The sequence below is a fragment of the Austrofundulus limnaeus genome, unplaced genomic scaffold, assembly GCF_001266775.1.
Source record: "Austrofundulus limnaeus strain Quisiro unplaced genomic scaffold, Austrofundulus_limnaeus-1.0 Scaffold147, whole genome shotgun sequence".
NCBI lineage: Eukaryota > Metazoa > Chordata > Actinopteri > Cyprinodontiformes > Rivulidae > Austrofundulus > Austrofundulus limnaeus.
In genome coordinates, this window is record NW_013952549.1 from 108,784 (window position 1) to 110,245 (window position 1,462).

At 43.3% G+C, this 1,462-nt stretch overlaps 1 protein-coding gene across 1 annotated transcript in view; it reads left to right on the top strand.

Annotated features, from left to right (window-relative positions):
• tmem62 (transmembrane protein 62) overlaps positions 1 to 1,462 on the top strand; it is a gene marked incomplete in the record, with an annotated part of 24,135 nt that extends 22,673 nt beyond the window's left edge. Inside the window, 1 exon segment of the mRNA XM_014016518.1 lies at positions 235 to 1,462. Coding sequence (XP_013871972.1) covers positions 235 to 549 — 315 coding nt within the window.

Genomic DNA, 1,462 nt, shown 5'->3' on the forward strand with positions numbered 1-1,462 from the left:
GTTTAAACATAAAAACAGCATTTTAATAACAACTAAAGGTGACATAGATACTTTATTATGGTATAGTATTTAAATATATGCCTGAGAAACACATAATATTGCCCCTTTAAACATCTGTTGATAAATTTTGTTGTACATTACATCATGTTTGGATTCTTTGCTCATGTTTTCAACAACTGTCAGGGTCCGGTTTTGTTTGCGAACTAACCAAGCTGCTCATGTTTCTTCTGCCAGTTGCTCTTCTTCAACATCCCCCTCACCTCTTACCTCTGCTGGAGCCTGCTGCACCGTCACCACCGCAACAGCTTCCGTTCCCATTTTGTGCGGTCGGGCCGTCACTGGCGGCCGCTGGCGATCCACTTCCTCATGCTGCTGCTCCTCACCTGGCAGGCCCACTCCTGTTACTTCCTCCTGGAGACCTACGGCCTCATGGCCTTTTTCCTGTCTCCGGTCCGCACGTGGGCCTTCGGGCTCAGTCTGCTTCTGATCCGCCACGCCTGGACAGGCCCGTTCCCTCTCGAACATGGCAAGAGACCCGTTTCTTCGTGACAGTAAATGCACCACAGTTACCGTCAAACCTGACTCTTGGATATATTTTGCTCTTTTCACCCTGAAAGATGGATTTACCCCCCCCCCCACCTTACACACACACACACACACACCCACACACACGCACAGCAGCAGCAGTCCTCCTTTACTTTAACTTCTACATGCAGAGCCACTTCAGTTATCACTCTCCTCTTTCCAGATAGTATTGTTTGCTTAATATGCATGTTCTTGTAAAACACTAAGGAGCACATTTGTGACCATATTCATAGCAATGTGTACAGTGTAAAGGGCAAAAAAAACACTTTGGATGAAAAAAAGGGTGAAATATTTTTACGTGAGAACTTGTCGACAGCACCCGAGCTGCTCTCTGCTGCGGTTCAAGCGGACTCAATTTACTTGAGATTTAGCACTTTTTTTGGACTTGTTGCCTTGGCCAAATGCCACCTCACCACTGCCAAAGGATGAGAAGGAAAGATTTTAATTTTAATTTTTCCATCAGAATCCCGTTTTTTTGTTTTTTGTTTACAGATAAAGGCCGGATGTGCCAAACTGATCCTTGTTTACCTTCCAAGACAAATCTTTCAAGGTGTACGTGCACATTTTAACTCTCTACTGTAAGCTTTTTTCCCCTTCTTTTTTATCAAAACATAGCTCACAGATCATAACAGCTGTAGTTATGTTGGTGCGGATGAGAAATGTGACCACGACGATCATGAAATCTAAGAAAGTGAAGTCCTTTATTGATCTGTGAACTAGGGTTGGGCATAATCGTATCGTGTGCAATTAATCGTCAGAAAAACATTAATCGATAAATTTTTGGCAGTTGACAATTAACACGATTAATGCCACCTGGCAGACTAACCGCTAGGGGTGTAAGAAAATATCGATACACTGAAATATCGCAATATTTCAT